The sequence below is a fragment of the Lygodium microphyllum genome, chromosome 15 (assembly GCF_053477565.2).
Source record: "Lygodium microphyllum isolate KBCC chromosome 15, Lygodium_microphyllum_v1.1.10, whole genome shotgun sequence".
Taxonomy (NCBI): Eukaryota; Viridiplantae; Streptophyta; class Polypodiopsida; order Schizaeales; family Lygodiaceae; genus Lygodium; species Lygodium microphyllum.
The window spans coordinates 35,095,693-35,116,958 of NC_141149.1; the positions used below are offsets into that span (position 1 = coordinate 35,095,693).

At 41.9% G+C, this 21,266-nt stretch overlaps 1 protein-coding gene across 1 annotated transcript in view; it reads left to right on the plus strand.

Moving 5' to 3' along the window:
• Positions 1 to 19,159, plus strand: part of SWI3A (SWITCH/sucrose nonfermenting 3A) — an 86,953-nt gene extending 67,794 nt beyond the window's left edge. Inside the window, exons 3-7 of the mRNA XM_087694065.1 lie at positions 16,790 to 17,287; positions 17,375 to 17,553; positions 17,700 to 17,761; positions 18,515 to 18,708; positions 18,815 to 19,159. Coding sequence (XP_087550191.1) covers positions 16,790 to 17,287; positions 17,375 to 17,553; positions 17,700 to 17,761; positions 18,515 to 18,708; positions 18,815 to 18,964 — 1,083 coding nt within the window. The 3' untranslated portion in view covers positions 18,965 to 19,159. The remainder of the gene's footprint in view (positions 1 to 16,789; positions 17,288 to 17,374; positions 17,554 to 17,699; positions 17,762 to 18,514; positions 18,709 to 18,814) is intronic.
• The last annotated feature ends 2,107 nt before the right edge of the window (positions 19,160 to 21,266 follow it).

Genomic DNA, 21,266 nt, shown 5'->3' on the forward strand with positions numbered 1-21,266 from the left:
ATGTAGCCTCTCTCTGACAAAGTGATAATGTATCTCAATGTGTTTCGTGCGTGCATGAAACACTGGGTTCCGTGCCACTGCAATGGTACTCTGACTGTCAATGAGCAAAGGAGTAGGCTCCGTAATAGATACATCCAGATCAGCAAGCAAGTGTCTAATCCATACGCATTCAACTGTGGTAGTGAAAGCTGCCTTGTATTCAGCTTCACATGACAATGTGGCAACAATGGACTGTTTCTTGCTAAGTCAAGATATGCAAGATGAGCCAAGAAAGAAACAATTGCCACTAGTGGAGTGACGTGAATCATAATCACCAGCCCAATCAGAATCACTGTAAGCATGTAACTGCAGTGGTCCCCCCTTGGCATAAAGCAATCCAAGAGATCTAGTACCTTGCAAATAACAAAAGACACGCTTAACAGCTTGCCAATGTGACATGCGTGGCTGATACATATATCTACTCAGGGCTGAAACTGCAAATTGTATGTCTGGCCTAGTGTTGCATAATTAAATAAGACATCCAACTGTTGGAGCATATGTGTGTATATCAAATAAATCACTGTCATCATGTAATGACAGTTTAAGTCCAGGTTCCATTGGTATACAAACTGGCTTGCAATCTTGTAAGCCAAACTTCTCAAGAAGTTTGCCGATGTATCTTGACTGTGATAACCCAATACCTCTAGCATCATGTATGAACTGAATACCCAAGTAATAATGCAAAGATCCCAAGTCTAACATGCCAAAAGTTTGCTGCAAATTTTGTTTAAATGCTGAAATCTGATCAGCATGCGTCCCTATAAGCAAGAGATCATCAACATAAAGACAAATGATTAGCATGGATCCCCCCTCTTTACATACGTAAAGGGTAGACTCAGATGAGCTGTTTATGAACCCTTGGCTAAGCAAGAAAGCATCTATCTTTGCATACCAAGCTCTAGGAGCTTGTTTCAAACCATACAAAGCTTTTTTCAACTTGCAGACCAAGTGTTCGAAGCCCTCAACTGCAAAACCAATGGGCTACTGTATGTATACTTCCTCATGAAGTTCCCCATGTAAAAATGCAATTTGAATATCCAATTGATGCACAATCCATCCATAACGAGCAGCCAAAGCAACCATAGACCTGATGGTCGTCATACGGGAAGTAGGAGCAAATGTCTCCTCATAGTCAATGCCTTTTTTTGTGCATAGCCTTTAGCTACAAGCCTTGCCTTGTATTTGTCAATGGATCCATCTGCATTCCGTTCGTAGACCCATTTTGTTCCAATGGCTTTCTTCCCAAATGGCAAAGACACCAAATCCCATGTTTGATTCTTAGTGATAGAATCCAATTCAGCTTTCATTGCTGCCATCCAATGCACACTCTGTTGTGCATCCTCAAAACATTCAGGCTCTTCTTCATCAAGGGTGCTTGCTGCCATAACAAACTCCATGGTATGTGCAGTATCATGCATACGAGCTTGCCTTCTAGTACGACCAGCCATGGGTGCATCCAGATGACTATCTTTCATAGTCTGTAAATATCATCTAGGCATTTGTCTTGCCTCTTGATTGTGCATAAGCTCTTACTGAATTTCAGTTTCAGCACTTTGCTGGATATTCAGATCAGCCAATGGCTGTCTTTCTGCATTTTCCAAAGGAGTAGCTGGCTGAACATTGAGTTCACTTGCTGAAACTCCAGCTGAATCACCGAATGTAATGGGCAGCAGTCCTTCAAATACATCACGGGCATCCTGATATGTGTCTAAACGAGCCAGGGACAATTCTGATTTTTCATCAAATAGTACATCCCTATTGACAAACACCTTTTTTAAAACCAAAGAGTAGACCCAACAAAATCGAGTAAAGTTATCAATAAAAGTCACAAAACAGTAACATCCTCCCAATGACTTTATTTGCACAGGTCCACATACATCTGAATGCACTAACTGAAACTTGGTTGTTGCTCTAAAAGCAACATCACGGGGAAACAAAAAACGATGCATTTTTCCCAAAATACATCCTTCGCACAAGTGCTCAGGAGGTCTCTCCAGTAGAGGTAATCCATCCATCTAGCATCTGTGTACGTTGTAAGAGCATCAAGCTGCCAAAGTTCACATGCCCCATCCTAGCATGCCATAACTCTGCTTGTATCATAGGAGGAGTAAGAGTGGATGTTAAATACGCTGACTGATCAACTGAAAGAGCATCCAACTCATATAACCCATGACATAAAGTGCCTGTCAAGACCAAAGTCATGTGTTCTTTGTCTTGTCATCATCAAATGTGACCTGCAATCCACAACGTGCCAAAGAAGAGATAGAAATCAAATTTTTATTTATGCCTAACACAAATAAAGCATCCTGTAGGAAGAGAATAGAGCAATCAATGGTTGTGAGCACAATCTCCCCAATACCTCTAACAAGGTATGATGCATTGTTGGCACACTGTACAGACTTGTCAACTGGAGTTGCAAGAACAAATGCAAATAAATCTTTGCGAGATGTAATATGCCTAGAAGCACCACTGTAAAAAAACCAAGTGCCTGCATCCTTAGTGGAGTTGAATGCTCGATCTGCCCAAGAGGTGTCATAACTGCATGTGTAAAAACAATAGTCCCTGTTTGCAACAAAGGACGCAGACTCAGTAGCAGTGGAAGGGGCATCAAAAACAGACATTCCTGACTCCTTTTTCTTCTCTTTGGCAATGCGCTTTCTGCACTTAGTGATGTAGTGGCATGGCTTCTTGCAATAATGGCATTTGCTCTTTTTGGCTTGCGTGTCCCCTTGTTTTTTGTTTGCCTGTGATGTGCAAGAAGTCTCAAAACTCTGTGGAGCATACTTCACTTGGCTGCCTTTGCCCTTCTGTCTAGCCATAAAAGCCTGCTCAGAGGCTATAACATCCACACCACTATTTCTCCGTGTTTGTTTAAGCGAAAAGTCCCTAAAGCGCTAGTGATAATTTTCATGGAAAATCAAACGGTGGCAGACTCGAGTTTTCCTAGATGCAAAACGACGTCAGGAATCCAACGCAAGTCTCAGATCTCAATTCCAAGGTTGTTTGATCCCCCATTTAATCCCCACAAGGTTCAAGATTGTGAAGCGGCTACTGGATCTGGAAGTCGAGAAGAGCGTGACGGGGCCCAGCTTGTATCTTCTCTACTCTTATCATCCACAAATAGTGCCCTTGTAGGTCTAAAGTGTGGCCAATCAATATCATAAAAACATTTTAGAAAATGTGGCTTTGTGTGACTCTTTCTGAAATTAGCTAGAAGAATTGTTTTGCACCTGCCTTGATCATACTGAAATACAATTTTTTTTGCTTGCATTGTTTGCTTAATATAATCACTTTTAATCAATTGGAGTAGTTGGCTCAAATGTCCTCCTTCATCGAGCTCCAAATGGCAATGTCAAATATTCTATATGTTCACTTTAGAAACTTAGCAAGGCATGGCTACAAAATCACCCAATATCCAAAGTTTTTTGGCCACAAGTACATTCTTTATCATGAAGGACCAAAGTGAATAGTTATTTCCATCCAATTTGTCCTCTTTGGATACATAGGTGAAAACATCTCCTCCTTGATTTGCCATGATTTTTCAATTACCAAAAAATGTAAAAGAGCAATGTCGAAGCAGAATTTCACTGAAAATCTGAAAATTTTCAAAAATTGGAGGAAATAACTTTCTGCAATTAGTGTACAGAGGTGCACTCTATCAAAACCGTCTTTTAAGCACACAGTCCAACGTGCAATTAGTGTCCAGCAACACTTGGAAACAATGAATTGTTGCTGACGACAGGGGGGTGTGTGAGTGGTCAACGTTGTTGATGTCGCAGACGAGCTGGCGTGGTGGTGCAGGGACTAAACGTCTGAGGCGTCGCAGCTGACAAAGCCGCTGTCGGGTGGCGTAGAGGAGACGCAACAGACGGACACCCGCAAGGCAGAGAACTGGCAATTGAAGCGGACGCTGGCTCACCAGCGGTGTTGACTCTGATGACAGGCAGCATAGGGACAGACACGAAGCGTCTAGCGCCTGATGTCCAGGTGGCAGGAGCCGGACGAGTAGCTAACGAGACAGGCAGGTGTGGGACATGAGCTGTCTGGCGGGTGGCGTAGCAGCTTGGCAGGTGTCAGTCTGGTGTGTATAGCTGATTGGCGTGGCGCAGCACATAGAGTTGGACTGAGCGGGGAGCTGAGCTGAACGGAACCTCGGCTGAACAGAGCCAATACTGCTCTGATACCAAATGTGAGAGAGGATGGCAAGATCGAAGTTCAGCACAGAAAACAGTAGACAGTAGAGAGTGAAGCACGACACCCAATGCAATAGACTGAAAGAGTGTAAACTAAAAGTACAAGGTACAACCCTTAAACCTTAGGGTTGTAGGGGGGTGTTCACACCCGAACACGGTAAGTACTCGTAAATGTGTGTCATAAGCACATACGAAATAATACCATAAGTCTGGAGAAAAAAACCTCTCCTACCGAGAGTAAAAAGTGCCCCAGTGTCCTATTGATCACCGACACTTCGATGTGAGCGTAGGCGTAAGTGAGGCGTGAGTGAAATACCCAACAAATTCCACGTGATCATGGACCAAAAGGTGTTTGTCTTACCGGCCCTTCCATCAGATCAAAAGCTCGATGGCGACAATTACCGCATTTGGTGCGTGATGATGCTGGCCATATTGGAGTCTTATGATTTGGCGGAGCTTGTGATGAAGGAGATCGACCGGCCCTCACTGAGAGATGAGTCTAAACTCTCTTCAAATGCTCATGCAGAGTTGACCAAGGCCCAGTCTCATTGGGACAAGATGAATGCTAGGATTCATTCTTTTCTTTTTCTATCTTGTACAACAATCGTGATAGCCCATATAGAGCACTTTATGGTGGCTCGGGAGATATGGTTGAAGCTTGACCAGATGTATAATTGGATGACCATTATGAAGAGGGTTTCTTTGGAGATGCAAATGCGGATCCTGTCCGTGAATAAGTCTTCTTTACTTCGGGAACACATCAACAAGCTTTGACAGCTTTAGATGTAGGTTCAAAATGCGGGGAAGCCCATTTCGTCCGAAGACAGGGCGATCACCTTACTGTCCGAGTTGCCGCCGTGATTTGGTGCCTTTGATTCCGCTCTTATTGCTTCAGGGCAGGAGTCGACTCTTCGTTGGGAAGAGTTAGTTTCTATGTCCTTGGACCAAGAGGAGTAGTTGAAGAGATAGAATGCTTCCAAATCGGAGGCATTGATTGGTCAAGTCTCTCAGAAGAAGGGAAATGACCAAAAGAAGAAGAAAGACAACAAACCCAAGAAGGACAAAGAGAAAGAATTGACATACCATATTTGTGGTAAGATCGACCATTGGAAGGACGGCCCTGACAAGGACAAGAAGGACATCAAGAAGAAGGACCCGAAGGATTCTGAAGCGGTGGATGTACCCTTGTCAGCTGCTTTTCTACACTTAGTGGTCATTGAGGACTCTACATCGAAGACTTATGATGCTGCGAGATGACAACTTCTTAGGCTTAAGAGTGGATCGTGGGCCGTGGTGCCTCATGACACATGCCTCGTTCGACAGTTGGTGTTGCCCATTTGCGATCCTCGCGTGGGCAGATTCTCATCGGAGACAACTCTTCTGTGTCTATTGCTGCACGGGGTGAGACGTAGCTGATTCCAGATAGACGTGGTGGTACCTGCACTTCCGAGGTGTTGTATGTGCCAGGTTTAGTGTATCATTTGCTTTCGATACATAAGATTTGTTCTCTTGGTCTCTTGGTGGAGTTTGACAGTGATGCTGTTCGAGTCCTTGATCGTGGATCGAGGAAGGTTCTCTCTTCAGGGTATGAGGAGAATGACATCTGCAAATTGAAGTCTTCTTTCGCTCTTAACTCTCTTCTTTTTACCTCTCAGACACAGTCTGAGCTATGGTATGCTCGGTTTGGCCACCTGAACTATGAGTATCTTTGGAAGGCGTCGCGAGGATCGCTTGTTCGGACATAGTGGTGAGCTAGCACAGTGATGCGTCTCCTACATCCGTGGGAAGGAGCATAGGGATGCGATTCCCAACAAAGCTTCAAGGCGGTCTACTTCACCTATGGAGCTTGTATCTACGGATGCTTGTGGCCTTGAAGGGGAGCTAGTACTTCATGTTGATCGTAGATGACTACAACAGGATGACGTGGACCTATTTCTTGGCACCGAAGTTGGAGGCTTTCTCCCACTTCAAGGATTGGCTTCTCTTCGAGGAGAATTGATCGGCTCGGAGATTGAAGACCTTGCGATCAAACAAGGGTGATGAATTTTTTTAAATGAGTTTGCTCGTTTTTGTGCAATAGAGGCATTCACCAAGAGTTTGCTAATACCAACACTCCTCAAGAAAATGGCATCTTGGAACGGAAGAACCAAAGTGTGATCGAGATGGCGTGCACAATAGACACCTTAGTTTCTGTGGGTTGAGGCAATAGCTACGATAGTTCACATCCTCAATCGATCTCCCACTTTGGCCGTTGACAGGATGATACCTTTTGAGGCTTACTTTGAGACTAAGCTTGATGTCTCTTATTTTAGGATCTATGGGTGTGACGCCTATGTGCACATCCCGAAGACACAGCTTGACAAGTTTGAGGCAACTTCCCGACGACAGGTTTTTATTGGTTACAGCTCCCAATTCCAAGGTTATCGCTTGTTTGATCTTGTCAAGAAGGATGTCTATACGAGCCGAGATGTGCGGTTTATGGAGGTTCCAGCCATAAAGGGGGGTGAGGAGCACCCTGTCCTTGGAGATCCAGGGGAGAGTTGGGCTCACGAGACAGTTCCTTTGGAGCCAGAGCCTCTTGATGGATATTCTTCTTATGATTCCGTGACACACTCCGAGATTCGGGGATTGAGGGTGTCCTTGAGGAGTGGGAAGCGCAAGATGGACTGCGGAGGTCACGGAGGCACTAGACACATTCTACGGAGCTTGATTGCTCTAACTACTGTTTGATGTCCCATGTTATGCAGGATAGAGAGCCTACATTAGTGAAAGAGGCTTTACAGTCTGATCACTGGCGGAAGGCGATGGAAGCAGAGTTGGAGGCTATTGAGCGCAATGGCACTTGGTTTGTTGTGCCTCGTTCCTCTCATAAGAAGGTGATTGGTGTCAAATGGGTCTTCAAGACCAAGTACCATAGTGATGGCTCTTTTTGACAAGCATAAGGCTCGCTTTGTTGCTAAAGGTTTTGCACAACGCCCAAGTGTTGACTTCCATGATACTTTTGCCCCTATAGCTTGCATGGCGACTATTCGTGCTGTTCTTGCCTTGGCTGGTCATAGGAGAGGACTTGTTTTTCGGTTGGATGTGAAGTCGGTCTTCTTGAATGGTGATTTGAAGGAGGAGATCTATGTAGAGCAGCCTCTTGGCTTTGGTTCCTCAGATGGGAAGGTTTACAGGTTGAAGAAGGCCTTGTATGGCCTGAAGCAGGCTCCGCGTGCTTGGAATGAGAAGATTGATTCGTTTCTCCAAGCCAAGTTGGGCTATTGGTGCTCTAGGGACGATCCACAGCTTTATGTGCAGGGTGGTCGTGTGTTGTTTGTTTTGTATGTTGATGACTTGATTGTTGCAGATGATCATACCAAGAAGGTTGAAGAGGCGAAAGCAGTCCTATATCAGAAGTTCGAGATGATGGATTTAGGACTTCTCCATTTCTTTTTGGGCCATGAGATTTATCAGTCTCAGAAGGGGACTTTGATCTCTCAATAGAGATATGTACAAGAGCTCTTGGTGACTTTTGAGATGGAAAATTGTCGGTCCATTTCTACTTCTATGGATCCCAACTGGAAGGCCACAGTTTATTGTTTCACCTTGGGTGCTAGTGCTATCGCTTGGAGTAGCAAGAAGCAGCCCACAAAATCTCTATCTTCGATTGAGGCAGAGTATCGGATTGTGTGCTCTACCACATGTGAGATTGTGTGGTTTCGGCTGTTGTTGGAGGAGCTTGGCTGCCCCTAGACTCGTCCTATTATTTTGCAGTGTGACAATGAGAGTTGCATTGCCTTGGCATGGAATCGTGTATTCCATGCCCGGACAAAGCACATAGAGATCCAGTATCACTTCATCAGGGAGAAGCTTCTGGATGCGACCATCGATGTGGAATACTGTAAGACTAAAGACAATCTTGCAAATTTTTTTACAAAGGCACTTCCCCAGGCTTAGCTTCATCGACATTCCAGATCCCTCCCTCTGCTGCCTTGTCTAGGATGTGAGAGGGGGTGTTGAGAGTCGGTCATCTCCAGTACCACATGAGTAGTGCCACGTGGCAGTCTGCCACATGGCAGCAATCGGACTGTCCGACTGCAGTCGGCTGCATTAAATGCAGCTGGCCTGATTATTTCAGGTATTTTTCAGGCATTCTTTTCAGCCTTTATAAGGTTGAGTTTCGAGAAGTCTTGAACACTTGTAGCTGACAGATTTCAGCGTGCTGGTGACGGTGTGACGGAGACTGCATTTGGGGCTGATGGAGATCGAGGTCCTTGTGGTGGAGACATACGCAGATATTTTCTCTGCACCCGTGTATAATTCTGCATCCTTATACAACATTCTTCACTGCAGATTTTCTGCGTTTCACTCTCTCTCTCTCTCTCTCTCTCCCCCCCTCTCTGTTTACTCTTTGTCACGGTCATTCGCTTCTGCATTGCTTCACTATGACACGGTGTGCACAAAATTCAGTGAAATTGAAAAAAATTCATTAAAATGTGAAAAGCCTCAAATTTCCCAAGCAAATGTGCACCAAATTTTCAATTTTTGAATCAAATTGTCCTGATGTGCATCAAAATCCCCAAATCCGAGAAAAGCCCTAAATTTTTGGCTCAAAATTTCAGTGTGCTTGCGGATGCGAACTCCTGTCAGTAGGAGGGGAACAGATTTCACAAATTAATTTAAAAAATTGACGAAAAGTAGGATTGTCGAAATGTGACGTAGTTGATCAGGCGTGATCTCCGCTAGCTTGTCTGCCGCTTGACCAGCCCGTCGCTTGCGTTGAATCGTAGCGTAGTGATGCTTGTCTCCTATCGCGTGATGCCCTGCACCCGCTTGGTCACGCTTGACTTGCCTCCAGTCCCTGTCGCCTGCTTACAGACTGTTACCTGCTAGCCTGACTTGTTGTGCTTGATTACGCCTGCTTGGTCAAGCGCGCTTGGTCATGTCTGATTTGCCTCCAGTCTATTGCTTGCTCCCCAGGGTGTCACCTGCTTGCTTGACCTGTCGGAGCTGGCTGTTGTTGCAGCTCACGGTTGACTTTCTAGACCGTCACTTGCTGATGTTTGACTCACGCCACCCGTCTGACTTGTCCGGTCAAAAAATGACCTATTGACTATCTCGACCGGTCAGCTTGGTCAAGAACAACCTATCACCTGCCTCAAGAAGCATGCAGACTTATGCCACAGCTCTGATACCAGTTTGTCAACGCAGTGCGTGAGGATCGAGACATGCGATGCTGTGGTTCACACAGTGAGAGAGAGTGTAGAGTAGAGAGTTTGAGAGAGAGCACAAGACTCAATGTGGGTACAATCTCAAAGTGTACCACTTTAGGTTTTTGATAATATATATATAGTACATGTGTAAGGATGCATGCACACCCGAATACCGTAAAAGGCTTGGTGTTATTCCCAACAAATGCCACCATTGTGGATGACATTGAGTCATGGCATGGTCTGTTTGGCCATCTTAATTATGGCAGTTTACTATGTCTAAGAATAAAAAATATGGTGCTCGAGTTTCCTCCATTGAAAGCACCTACTCACAATGTATGTGAAAGTTGTGTACGTGGCAAAATGCTTCATGCTTCGTTTCCCAAGGGCGGTATTGTGTGTGCTGATCAGAAATTACAGCTTGTGCATAGTGATATTTGTGGACCCATGCATGTGAAATCCATCGAAGGGTACTTGTACTTTGTTACTTTCATTGATGATATAACTCGTCATTGTTGGGCATATGCTTCGAAGCACAAATCCAAAGTGTTTCTATGCTTTAAAACATTCTTGCCCTTGTTGAAAATGGTAGTGGATGCAAGTTGATTACACTCCGTACTGATCGACGGGGGGGAATATACGTCATGGGAGTTTAACTCCTTGGTTGAAAGAGGCATTATCCATCAGTGTACTACGACTTACACACCTCAACAAAATAGTGTGGTTGAAAGAAAAAATTACACTTTGATGGAGATGGCATGTTGTATGCTGTCACACAATAAGTTGCCCCCAAAGTTTTGGCTTGATGCTATCATTTGTGCAGTGTATATGCTGAATTGCAACCCAACTAAAGCATTGGCTAATTGTACGCCTTATGAGGCTTGGAATGGTTGGAAACTAGTGGTATCACATACCCGTGTCTTTGGTTGTTTGGCATATGCTTTAGTGCCACAACCACGAAGACATAAATTGGAAGACAAGGTTGTCAAATGCATCTTTATTGGTTAGAGTGCAGAAAGTAAAGGGTACTGCTTGTACCAACCCTCCACCAACAATATTTTTGTTAGTAGAGATGTGGTATTCGCAGAACATGCTGGTGAGCTTTTCATGGATTGCAAAAATCAGTCCAATGTGGGGCCTATGGACATATTTGACAATTTGTTGCCTCTATTTCAGTAAGCTGGACCTAATTTTAGTCAATTTCAGCAACCTATTGAGAGGTTACAGATGCAAAATCAGCATCAAACACAGTTTGAACAACAGCCTGATTTTTAGCCCATTGATCAAGGCATTGCTAATATTCACTTCGGACCTTTAAGTGGGAGGTTGTTGGGATGTAAAGGTCCTTTATTCACCTTCATGTATTGTACATGTGTATTATTATATTATTATGTTGTACATGTGAATGCACCCTTACGAGCCCTAAGTTTAAATACATTTTATTCTTTGTGTACCAACACATTGTTGGTACACCCAAATCAGATCGTACTCTCTGTCGTTCTCACTCACCTACACACCTCTCCTGCTGCAAATCTTCACGCTTCCTCTATTCGCGCACTCAATATCAACTCTAGTGGTGTAGTAGGCTCTCATGAAGCAACTTGTGAATGAGGTTGCTTATGTTTCTTTCCTTGTAAGCAATTGGGACATAAGGTGTGAATAGAAGAAAAATCAGGGAGATCTTCCACTAACTCTGTCATAAGGACATGAAATTTTATTGCTTTACTTAGCATTCGATTAGAAGTTAATCAAATGTGCAAATGTGACTTGCACATGTGAGGTGCAAGTTAATTATTTCACAGTGTGGGACTCAAGATCCCAAGATATCAATTGGTACTAAGGGCAAAAGTTGTAATAAGTTATGCTTGACAGGTACTAGGTGGTACTTGGTGTCCGATTTTGGTCTAAACCAATTTATTGGCTATTAATATCAGTGGTAATATTAAATATTATGCAATAATTAATCAATTAATGCAAGTCTAAGGGTCAATAATTGCTTTCGGATACTTGGGAGACAAATTGGCCTAGCCCAATTTAATTATTGACTGGTGGAATAATTTTTTTGGGCACTAAAATAATTATTAATATTTTGAAAATTAAGTTAGTAAGCTAGATAATGTTGGAAAATGGGGATTAGGTTGCCACTTGGCAAAACTTGCCCATGCAAGTGGAAAGCTATTTTTTATGAGAGAGAGAGAGAGAGAGAGAGAGAGAGAGAGAGAGAGAGAGAGAGAGAGAGAGAGAGTCATTCTGGCCTTATGCAAGTTGAGAGAGATAGAGAGAAGGTTGCCATAGTTGCTACAACAATTGACAAGCCATTTCTAGCTAGCAAGAGATCCTTAAAGAGCTGGTGACATGCCTTGAAGAGACTACAACAGTAGTTGAGAGGAGTTTGAGGGTTGTTTCAGTCAAACAACATCATATTTGTGGTGTTCCATCAATGGAGACAACTTTAATGACTGTCTAGAGAAGGCAATGGCTGATTTCTTCCATTTTCTCGCAATGAAAGTTTGAAGTTTCTCTCTTTAGTATTCTCTCTTATCCTCCAGCCATTTCTTAAGTTGTCTCAATAAAATCCAGCCATTTGATTTATCAGAGGAAGAGATTTCAGTCAATCTCTGTTGTATCTTGATTTACATCAGAAATTAGGGTTTTGATAGATGCCTCGGGATGTGTGCTTAGAATTGGAGGCCTAGGACTTGAATTCTAGCAGCTGAAATTGAGAAATTTCAAGGAAATTCAAGAGGCCAGCTAGCCAATATCAGATTTGGGGCTGAATTTGTTTTTCAAAGTCTTTCAAGGAGCAAGGTAAAGGCCAATTTCCAAGCAAACCAAGAGGCAAATTGGTTTGAAGGCTTTTCTGTTAGTTTTGACAGCAAGTGGCACTTGGATTAGTAGAGAGGCCAGAGGATCTCAGGTGCACTTCATTCATTTGCAATAAAAGTTAAAGAAATATTGCACTATGGTAGGGATTCACCATCCCTGTGGTATGGGTAAAGATATCATTAAAATCCACTTTGGATGTTGGAGTAAACCTCTTGGCTACTCATTTTTCCTTGGGCTTGTTCAAATAACCATTGCTATGATGTTTTGTTTTAAACATTCACTTCACTCCAATGGCTTTGTGTTTAGCTTGTTTACATTCTAGCTCTTCCACATGCCATTTCACTCAATGGCCTCTAATTCCTGCTCCATGGCTCCCCTCCAATGGTCATGTTCCATAGCTTCTCTAACCATGGTATGGGTCATCAATTTGTAGTTTGTGTGAAAGAATTTTTCTAAATGTGCTTGAATCTAATGAGATCGTCACTAGCCATCTTGCTACTCTCTCTCCTTTGGGGCACCCTCAATGCTTGAATCTTTGAGTCTTTGGTGAGCGATTGGGAAGGAGGTGAAAATATCTCTTGCTCTTGTAAGTGTGGGAAAGAACGTGAGAATAACAATACTTTGAACTTAATCAACTTAATCAATTATCACTATGAAAAATATGAGAGAGAGAGAGAGAGAGAGAGAGAGAGAGAGAGAGAGAGGAGTCGACACCACTTTGAGAGGGGAACTGGTTCCTTTCCCTTTTCAGGAATTTATTGAAACAAAACCATGGGTACCAAGTGCCTGAATTATATACAAAAGAGCTGATTTGTTGCAATTCTAAAAACCGGGTTTTGAAACCCTAATTTTTGCAGACTCCGGGTAATAAGTTGATTCTCTTTTTTAGTGCTTGAATTAGATCAAGCTAAGTAGAAAGTGTTTCTTGGATAAGAGATATATAGGAGACTACAAAGCATGTGGCTGAAATTTCAGCATGATAGCTTGTTTCAAATGAAAAGAGAGTCCTCCAGTATATAGGTGTAGAGCTTGGGTGCTCAAAAGTGAAAAGTAAAGGCTATAAATGGCAAGTGTTCATTGAAAATGAGAAGTGTAGGGATCCTTGTCTCTTCAAAATGACACAGTTTCTCTTCTAGATGTCACATGTCACTTTTCTAGAGAAAAATGCTTCCAAACCTTCTATTCTAAAAATCTCTCAAATGGTTAAGTATTTGAGATAGTTGCTAAAGACAATTGTTTCTTACGAAATTCCAGAGCCTTTGACGTGAATAGAATTTTCATTTGAGCAACTTTCAAAAATAGTAACCTTTCAAATTTTAGGAGTTACCAAATTCAGCTTTTGGAGAGCTTCATTATATAGGCTTACCGGTTCATGGTTTGTTTCTTTGATCATGAGCATCTGGTTTCACTTTCTGAAACTACTCATTATATAGGCTTCTAGTCAATGTGACTATCTGAGTGTAAAAGGCTTAGTCATTTGAGCTTTCTGGTCAATGTGACCGCTCAACTAAAACTTTTAATTTCTCTTGGGCATCTTGTCAATGATGACCCAAGTATAATTATAGGGTGTTCTGGCCATTTGCCACCCTTACATTGAAAGATGAACATTTAATCATATCTTGAAATACTTAAATAATACAAATCGCCTTTCAAAGTACATGAGCATCAAATTGATTTGGAATCGTTGAGCCAATATATCACGGTAATAATTGATATACAAAAGGTTTGTTATAGCTCCACTATACTTAGTGTACATTGTATTGTATGTGAAAGAAAAAGAAGAAACCAGCTTATTATACCATCCTAATAAGAAGTCTTGGATTTTGAATTTGGAACTACTAGCAAGTGGGAATCTAGTAGCAGTGGATGACTCTCCACTTGAGTCTCATCCTCTGACAACTCATGCTGCATTGGTGGTTGCGACGACATGTCACCTAAATCTCCAATAATAGGATGTTCCTCACCTCCCTTTGAAGGTGGAAACTTGATGAAGTGCATATTCCTACTGGTATAAATGTCATGAGTCTTTGGATTAGATGCTCAATACCTTGCCATGTGTGAATCCTAAAAAATGAAACTTGTCTTTTGAAGATTGCGACAAACCTAGAACCCATGGTAGGCAATATTTGAACTTCTCACTATTGTCTTTTTCTTAAAAGCGTTCTTGTTCTTGAATCATTATCATTGATACTGAAAATATTAACCATGATAAAGTCACTAGCTAAAACTCCAATCATGTTGAATAAGAAAATCTATGCTTGCACTCAATTTAAGGAATTGAAAAGCATGAGGACTCCATCAACGTGACATTACTGACTTGATGCACTACATTCTCCCACATTTGGACTATGCTATTCTCACTTGTGTTGCATGTGTTTGAATCCACACAAGTACAACTAGGATTTGAAAATTGCTAGAAGTCTCTAATCCATGGTAGATAGTTTTTGAGTTTCTTACTTTGCCTTTTTATTGCCACTATAAGTATTAACCATGATAAGGTTATTAGCCTAGACACTCAATTGTGTTGAATAAGATAATCTATGCTCGCACTCATTTTAAGGAATTGGAAAACTTAAGGACTCTATCCATATTATAGTATGAACCTGTTGCCACATAAGCCCAATTGGAGGTAATCTAATTTGCAAACCATGTTTGCAAGTTGCTAAGATTTGCTCTGTATAGATACTTGCAACTATGGGCTAGCAAAACTCATCTTCTTGGCATATGCATGGTTCTCTTGATACGCCTCCATGGTTGATACGAAACTAAATGAACGTGTTGGAAGAGCCACCAATGCCACCTATATATTTGCAAGAGATCAGATCCAAATTTCATAGCTATGTCTCGACAACCGTCATATTCCATGAGCAATTTGATTGTCACCCAAGAAATCAATCTCACTCTCTCACATACACTCATAGTATGAACAAGTGAACAGCAAAATATAAGAGCATTGCTGGAAAGTCACATCCACTATGTGACAATGATAATGAAAGTACAATCCCTAGGTACTAAAGTACCACACCCATTGACGCATGTTCACAAGGGGAAAAAACTCTTCTCCAGGTAGAAGGTAAAAAGTGTCTACGGATAAGAGAGCGTTCACTCTAGAGTGAAGGAGGAACATGATAAGTGTAACAAACCCCCCTTCAGTAAATGATGTGAATGTATACAAGCATCGATAGATCAATCCCCGAACGGTAGTAAGCCTAAAGCCTTTCAAAAGACCTTAAAACTTCTCTCCAGAGAGAGCTTTTGTAAATTGCCAAGTTGTTGTGTGTAGGGGCATAAACCAAGTCCATCTCCCTTGCATGGACCCTCTCTTTGACATAATGATAATGCACCTCAATGTGCTTAGTGCGAGCATGGAAATTAGATTCCTTGCAATTATCATGGCACTTTGGCTGTCAGCATAGATAGAAGTGGGTGAATGTTGTCCCACACTAAGATTGACCAAAAGGCTTTTGAGACATACACATTCCAATGTAGCTGTAAATGCTGCCCTATATTTAGCTTCATAGCTAGATGTGGCCATTGTGGATTGCTTCTTGCTTAGCCAAGAGATACATGAATCGCCAAGCATGAAACAATTACCACTAGTAGACCTTGCATGTCAAAACAGACAGCCCAATAATTGTCTGTAAATGCATGCAACGAAAGAGAAGTGTTTGTAGGATAGAAGAGCTGAATGTCTGAGTGCCTTTAAGATAATGAAAGACACATTTGATTGCTTGCCAATATGTAGTACCAGGGCTGTACATGAGGTGTGCCAATTGAGAGATCCCAAAGCAATAACACTACGAATGGTGGTCATATGTGAAGGGGGTGCAATCGTTGTATCATAGTCAATCCCATGCTACGGGCTTGCCATTTGGCAATGAGATGTGCCTTGTAGTGATCAATACTACCATCAGATCTGTGTTTTAAATTGTAAACACACTGTGCCTATAGTACGCTTGCTAGTAGGCAATTCACATAACTCCCATGTGCCATTCTTATGTACAGAGTCGAACTCTAACTGCATAGCTGTCATCCAATGCTCATCCTCTAACATCCTAGAAGAAAACAGGTTCCTCATTGCATGAAGTAGCTACAAGTGCCTGCATAAGCAAGTTACCCTGTGCATGGTGAGTGGCTCCTCTAGTTCTTTTGGGGAGTGGAATGGATTCTTTGCTGTCCCATAATGTATCCAACACCCATCTATGGACTGATTAACCCCCCCAATGGCAGCCCTCTCATCGACCACTTCATGAACAGCAGTGCCACTTTTTTCCTTTCCTAGAATATGCAATGAAGTATTTGAAAGAGAAGTTTTGGCTGCTGCTTAAGTCGTTTTTAATGGATAGTAGCTACATGCAAATTTCTGGCATTGCTTATTTAAAGTACTTAATATCTGGTCAAATATCTTGTTATGTTCATTCAAAAAGGTGGTTGTCTGTAAAAGATAATGTTTTATCCATTGTTTTTTTAAGGGGTGTCCAGACTCCAAAGTTTACTTGAAAATGAGTGCATTTTTCTGGGATAACTTGTGTGTGACAGGAAGGGTTTTTGCTTTGCCAAAATTGCTTCTCGACTCCAGATGATGGTTTCGCAAAGGATGATTTTAGGGTGAAGGAGAAGAGTCTCACTACTCAGACGAGCCAAGAAGATTGGACCAGGCAAGAGGTTCTACTACTCCTAGAAGCTGTCTCTAAGTATGGTGAAGATTGGAACCGTGTGGCAAATCATGTTGGAACAAAGTCAAAGGCCGAGTGTATCATGCACTTTATAAAGCTTCCTTTTGGTGATCAGTTTCTCAGCAATCTGGGTGCTTCTGCTCCAGATTTGGGTGTTTCTACACAATTGGACACCAGTGATAAAGGTGCAAAAATGGAACAGGAGAGTGATGCTACCGATGATCCCGTGGATTCCAAGTCCAAACCGGTGATGCATGGGAGTACTGAAAACCTTGAAACTGTTGATGATACAACCACACCACCTGTAAAACGGAGGCGCCTAACTCCCTTTGCTGATGCTAGCAATCCGATTCTTGCTCAGGTTAGCATGTTGGACTACTTGCTGTTTGCATGTGAAAAGCAAACGAGGGCACCTTTTATTTTCTGTAACTTCCACAATCTGTGCTAGGTAGCCTTTTTGGCAGCCATGGTAGGACCACGGGTAGCAGCAGCAGCAGCGCAAGCAGCTATAGCAGCCCTTGCAGAGGAAGACCCTGTTGCATCCCAGATATTGTCTTCTAACAATTACAATACTCAGGCTGGTTCTCAGAAAGATGTTTTACTACCAACTGGTCTTCAAGCCACAAGGTCGAATTTCCTGCGTTTGGTGGTTGTTTAAAGGATGTGCATAATATGATTTCATCTCTTATACAAATCTAGTTTGTTGCATAATATTATTTCATCTCTTATACAAATCTAGTTTGTTGCATTCAAACTCTTATGCAATAAAACAGCAAGGAGCTGGTCAAATCAGAGGGGTTGGCAGAGAAAGATGAGTTGCCACAAGGTAAAGCAGGTGAGAAGTCATACTCCCATATTCTATTAAGGCTAATTGTCCTTTAGTGTAAAGATAGATCTGTGATGCCTCATACGTGTCAGGCTCATGAAGATAATATGAAAATAAATCTGCCATGCTTCATACATCTCAGGCTCGTGCCATCTAGTCAGTTTCTCAATATTGGTGGCTTTAGAGCCAAGGGAAAAGTTTCATGCTTGTTACTGGACTGCATTTTTTTGCTTCTAGTGGCACCTTAGACTCATGGTGCACTCATTATTGCTTGGATGGAATGAAAAGCTGACAGAAAGATAGCCTTGCTGCAATTCATGTTGCATGTGCATTTTTCCATCTGCAAAGTAACTTGGTGCAATAGAAGCAAGTACTGCTGATCTCTTGCTTTATGAATGCTCCACGGGGTTGATCTGATGATCTACAGCCTAGTTGGTCAAGTCATTGAAGCATCTGACTGAGATTGATTGCTAGTTCACAGCTTGAGGGTCAGTGAATAATCCACCCTTTTGTCTAATCCAAGTACTTATGGCGCTTAGCCCCTAGAGGCTTTGTCTCAGATTGATTAGCTTGTACCTTACCAGGGAAACAGGCTCACTAGCGACATTGATTAATAACTTATAAGATTTTGCAGTGTGTGTGGCTTATCATGCAGCATTATTCTCAAATAGGGATCTGTTCCTGCAGATAATCTTCTGTTTCACCCTAGCAGTTGTAAACCTGTAAATCTGGAACTACTACTAAACGTGCACTTACTTGCAGTGTCAGAACAGATGCAAACACTGAAGGATATGGAGACTGAGGTTACAGCTTCCAAAGATACCCTTCCTTCAGTCACACAGGTTCGAGCAGCTGTTGCTACAGCTATTAGTGCAGTGGCAGCTAATGCAAAACTTCTAGCAGACCAGGAAGAGCGTGAAATTGAACACCTGATGTCCAGTATAATAGAAAATCAGGTGCTGTACATCTTACAAACTTAAGGAACTAGTCACCTTGGAATTTGTAAACTGATTGTTTTGCATCTCTCTTACCTTGACCACTGAACTGAGGTTCTACCTGCAGCTAAGAAAGCTTCAAAGTAAGGTTGAGCACTTTGAGGAGCTGGAATTTTTACTAGAGAGGGAGCATTTGCAAGTTGAAAGGGCACGTGCTCAAGTTCTTGCAGAATGGCTACGATATTCTCAATATCATTACAATACTGGACCTGGGTAAATAAATGAACACCTTGTATTGGCATTAGGGGTATCTTATGCTCTCTTCTGTGCTATTAGATTTCCTGGCTAGTGTTCTTTATTGTGCATGCAATCAATTTCACAAACTGACCCTTGTGTTAATCATGGAAAAAGTATGACTTGTTTTACTAACCTGACCTGAGGAAATGCAATTGGTGTGTCTTTTTCTGTAAAAGACATTCTTCCCAAGTCTCTACCCTTTGGACCTTGTGCCTGTTAATGCTTTTAAGTAGGTGGCTATTGGGTGGAGCATCTTTAGACAACGATGTGCGTACCGGATCAATTACTATGTGTCAATGATGGAACAATCTGTTTATCACACCGTTTGAGATGTCATAAGACAAAACATTGTGCACAGACACAGTTCTTGCTATGTAATTTAAGTTGGAAGAGGATATTTGAAGAAATCAAAAGGCTCTGGGAGCTATAAAGACTACTGGCTTAAACTCTAGAAGACCCTAGTTGGCAGAACATAATATCATGTGTGCCACATTGCATGATAGCACAGTTGTGGCTGGGCTCTATGTGTCACTGGCCCAAGGAATGATGCTAAGTTATTTGTCTTTATAGTTCAAGAGGTACTATGTTGCTGTATCAGAAAAGGAATTAGATAACGACCCAATGGAGGTTGTAATAATTCAGTTGAATGTAACTTGCATATGTCTCACCAAAGTAATCAAAACAATCAACTGCCAAGTTTGGATTTCATGGCCTGCAATAGGTGACACCTCCCTAGTCCAAGTTTTGGATATTTGGCTATAAATTTCTAATCTTTAAAACATTTTTATCACTGTTTTATGCATCCATCTTATTCTTGCCCCTCTCAAGTTTCTATAATCCAGAATTCCTTTGTGAACTTGTTTGCCTGCCTGAATGACTAGAGCATTTTCGCCTTTTTTCGGCTTCTTAATGTAAGCTATGATTTGTGAGCTATTACTTGATATTGGGGGGACCAGAGATTAAGCAGAGAGTAACAAAGGAGGCACTGATGCCACGTTCACAATGATGTTCGTGCTAGCAGACTTTGGAGATCCACATAGATGGGTAGGATTCCCCCATGAAAAAGCCTTTTTGGAAGAAACATGCGCACCCAGATGCCTACTAGGGAGGGGGGGACTGCTGAAGAGAGCAAGGCAAGAGCCCCGTTAGGATGTTGCTGTGCATAGATGGGGTAGTGCACAAGCCGGATGAAGAATGGAGGTTGATTGCCTTGGGATTCTCCTTCGTAGATCCTTCTGCTCATTGACCCTGCCAAGGAGGATTGGCGGATTTATAACACCGTTCAGCGTGAGCTTGGGAGTGGCAAAACCACCCATTGAAAAAAGTAGCCATGGTCACATGACTGCAAATTTGTAGTAGTCCGAGCTTTTCTTGCGAGTGCATAGGCATGGGATTATTCATATCAATAAAAGTGTCTTCACGTGCAGATGGAATTTGGCGATGTGAATAATGACGTCTGTTTCCTTTTGAATCACCTTTATTAATAAAGGTCATCACACTGTGAGTGGAACTTGCTGATGTAGAGTAACATTTATTTCCTTTCGAGCTACCAAGTCCATTCATCATTGTTTTGTAAGATGGATGGATGGCAATACTCTAGCATGTAAGTTTCTTGTTTGGGAGCTCTAGATCTATGATTCTTTGCATCAATTCCTTCAAAGTATAATACCCATATAGAATCACAAGCAAAGGCAGAGATCGTTGGAATTATGTTTGAAAATCATGTTTACACATGTCTAATGTTCAATGAAAAGCTACATTGATACGTTGATTTATTGATCGCTTGGAGTTGTACTTATATTGATAGTGATAATGTAGAAAATTGTGAACCATGATGGTAGTATGTTGGCACGTGATACAATGTGATTTGAGTGTGACCAAATTTTTGAATGATGATAATGCATGTGGAATGATTAATGAAGAAGATTGTTAGAGGAATTTGACAACTTAGATTTGAGAATTGTCTTGTTGATGGTTACGAGTATAGAAAATATATGGTGCATAAGTTGTGCTAATATCTTGTCATACACATTTAGGGCTAGGTGGATTGTTAGCAACAATGCATGTTAGTCCATGTGAACGGTTAATTAATGAAAAAGATTGTTAGAGGAGTTGGACAAACATTGGCGTAATAATTGCATCTTGTTGATGGTTACAATGTAGAAAATTTATGGGCCATAAATGGTGTTAATATGTTGTCATATGCATGGTGGATTGTTAGCAACAATGCATATTAGTCCATGTGAATGGTTGGTTAATTAAAATTATTGTTAGAGGAATTG